Consider the following 2778-nt stretch of genomic DNA (forward strand, 5'->3'; position numbering starts at 1 on the left):
TCTCCCAAGCAGGCAAACTCTGAGGGCTCTTCTAGGCTTACTTCAGATGCTGTGCTGGGGAGAACTGGAAGTAAGGGAGCAGTTTTCTCTGTGGCTCATGACATCAGTCACCTAGTGCAGGGAGAGATGGATGACCTTGTGCATCTGTAAAGGTCCTTCCATATTCCCCACTACTCAGCATCTCTGTCACTGTCAGAGGCAGGGCTATGTGTCCAGGGTGAGAAACATGTCTCAAAACAGGGCAATAGAAAGGACTTGGAGTTGAGAAGTGTCTGAAAAAAAAAAACACCCTAAAAAATACTGTGATCTATGGACATTATAACCATCTCTTCCTTGCTTCAATTGGTTCTTCTAGATGTAGAAACAAGAGGAGGCTTTCAAACATGGTACCTTGTAAGCAGAAAGGAAGAATTAAGTTTGGGGTGAGGAGAGAGAACACTGGAAAGACCAGAGCTGGGAAACATACCTTCTAGACATTGTCTTGGTGGATGCTTCCAAATTCACTCCTGTGTATCTTCTGGTGTCCTGGTGCGGCTTTAAAAAAAAATTCTGTGGAAATCACAGAGTTGGCAAACTGCCCAAAATTTCCAATTGATGCTAGGCATTATAACTTCCTATTCTTTGAAATGAGCTTTAGAATGTAAAACTCCAGGGAGACCTTACAGATGCGAAACTTCCTCCTTCAGAGTTTTTTTTTTTTTTTTCGTTAGTTTAATTTAGTAATTTAGGAATCTGAGACCGAGTTTATTACTAATTACTACAGAGATTCAAAGTAATCACTTCCAGATTTAATATATTTCTTAAAAGGAACCCAAATTGAAAAGCTTGGCTTTCTCCTCACCCAAACACATTTGAAAATGCTGGAGAAATCTTTGGAAGTAAAGTTAAGAAACATTTCTTGGAGGTAGAGCAGAAAGTGCAGACATCTCAGACTCGATTCATTGCATGATCTGAACGGTGCCTTTCTGTGCACAGTGCTCTTGGTCCCCGGATTTGGGGTTCTCATTACAGAAACCCAAAACTTCATCCAGCTTCTCCTCCTCTGTGAACATGTGTCATGCATATCTTTTTCCTATTAGGAGCAATTTTCTCAATAGGACATGTATCGTGGAATTAGTGCACACAAACAACACGCTATATAACCTGAGCTTCTGACTTTATTTCCGCTACCCCCCCCCCCCCGCAGTGAACAGGCGATAAAACATTGTGTCCAAAGCCAGAGGCGTGGCTCCCCTTTTCTCTTCTTTCACAGAGCATAGGAAAATGTAAACAATACCGAGTCTAACCTTCGGAGCCCTCCTAAATTTTTAGCGGCTTTTACAATATTCATGGTCCAAGTCGTCTATGGGAAGCCTTCAGACTGTCCTACACGCTAATACTTGCATGGTTCAGTCTGATAAAGAAAAGCATTGCTTGAGGAAGTGCGTCATGTGGGTATATAAGTGATTCTGGGAGCGCCCAGATGATATGCCATGGTTCTGGTCAGAGTACCACTGTAATAAAAAGGGGAAAAACAAAACATGTTTTATTCCTAGAGCCCAAAGACCCACCTAGCATTGGCTTTCTTGTGCTCTGAAATCTAGGTAAGTTTCCTAATATTTCTGGAAGATTGTTTTAAGAACCCTTGAATAAAATTATTTACATGTGAACGTTTGGAGTAGGAAGATGTAGAGTTCTTATTAACATCCAGTACTGTTTTATATTCCTTAACTGTAGGTTTTAGATTCTAAAGGATGGGCTGGTCAAACGGCCAGGAGCCTAGGGAGTAGAGTCAAGAGTCTTAGGTCCTAGACAGAACTGTTGCGTTACATCTGTTACTTTGGTTCTTGGCCATGTGGGTTTTTCATTTGAAAAGTAAAAGCATTGCATTTAATTTTCCCTAGGACCATGGTAGCTCAAAAATTCCATGAGGTTTTTGGCCTGTAAATCTAATTCTCTTCTGTTTCAGAAAAAAAAAAAATCATGTAGTAAATCATATAGAATCACAAATACATTTGATAGGACTTTAAAACCTTGTTGTAAAGGAAAAAAGAGAGGGGATAACATAATTTTAAACTTTATTTTTGGAGGGATTCCAGTAAGATTACTGTCTTCATTGCATAAGTATGGCTAGGGTCGTGATGTAATGCTATAAATCTACTGAGCTGAACTTCTTTTAGGAAGTCAGAATAAACAAAGGCCATAAAACAGATCTCATCTCACTTCTTGTAAATTGCATTTTAAAAATCTGAACTTCTAAAAGACGAGATACTCCCTTCCTGAAGTCCTCTCCCATGCAAGCAATCAAGGGAAGAAAATATATTTGCTGAAGGGAGAAGAACATGGCTACCAATGGCTGCCCCCTCTGTTGGCCTAACTGCCTCCTCTAACCTCACTTCACAATCTTCTTGCTACCTGGAGCGCAGGTGCCAGACACTGAGCATACACAGAGGAAACTTTCTCTGACTCTGAGAGGACCTGCGGGGGTTCCAGGAACAGCCTGCAATTGTTTCATCCTGAATCGACTGAACCTGTTAGCTGCTCTGAGACTCCTAGGTTCTGTAGGAACTCTGAACATGGGCCTACATGTATTCACCCAGTCCTGCAGAACCATTAGCTATTTGGGCTGTTTAATCCTGTAAATTATCATATTCTATACGAAACCCATAGGTAGTGGTATGACTTACCTTTGGCTTCAGAAAAAGTCCAAGATTCATTTATTAATACTCTGCTCTTTCTATTCTCTAGTTACGCTTTCAGGTATACACACCCACCCACCCACACACATACACCCATACA

At 40.9% G+C, this 2778-nt stretch overlaps 1 protein-coding gene across 1 annotated transcript in view; it reads right to left on the reverse strand.

The window, feature by feature from the left end:
- Positions 1-1139: 1139 nt before the first annotated feature.
- Fap (fibroblast activation protein alpha) overlaps positions 1140-2778 on the reverse strand; it is a 75927-nt gene continuing 74288 nt past the window's right edge. The window contains exon 27 of the mRNA XM_021192961.2: positions 1140-1493. Coding sequence (XP_021048620.1) covers positions 1389-1493 — 105 coding nt within the window. The 3' untranslated portion in view covers positions 1140-1388. The remainder of the gene's footprint in view (positions 1494-2778) is intronic.

The sequence above is a fragment of the Mus pahari genome, chromosome 3 (assembly GCF_900095145.1).
Source record: "Mus pahari chromosome 3, PAHARI_EIJ_v1.1, whole genome shotgun sequence".
Lineage (NCBI taxonomy): Eukaryota > Metazoa > Chordata > Mammalia > Rodentia > Muridae > Mus > Mus pahari.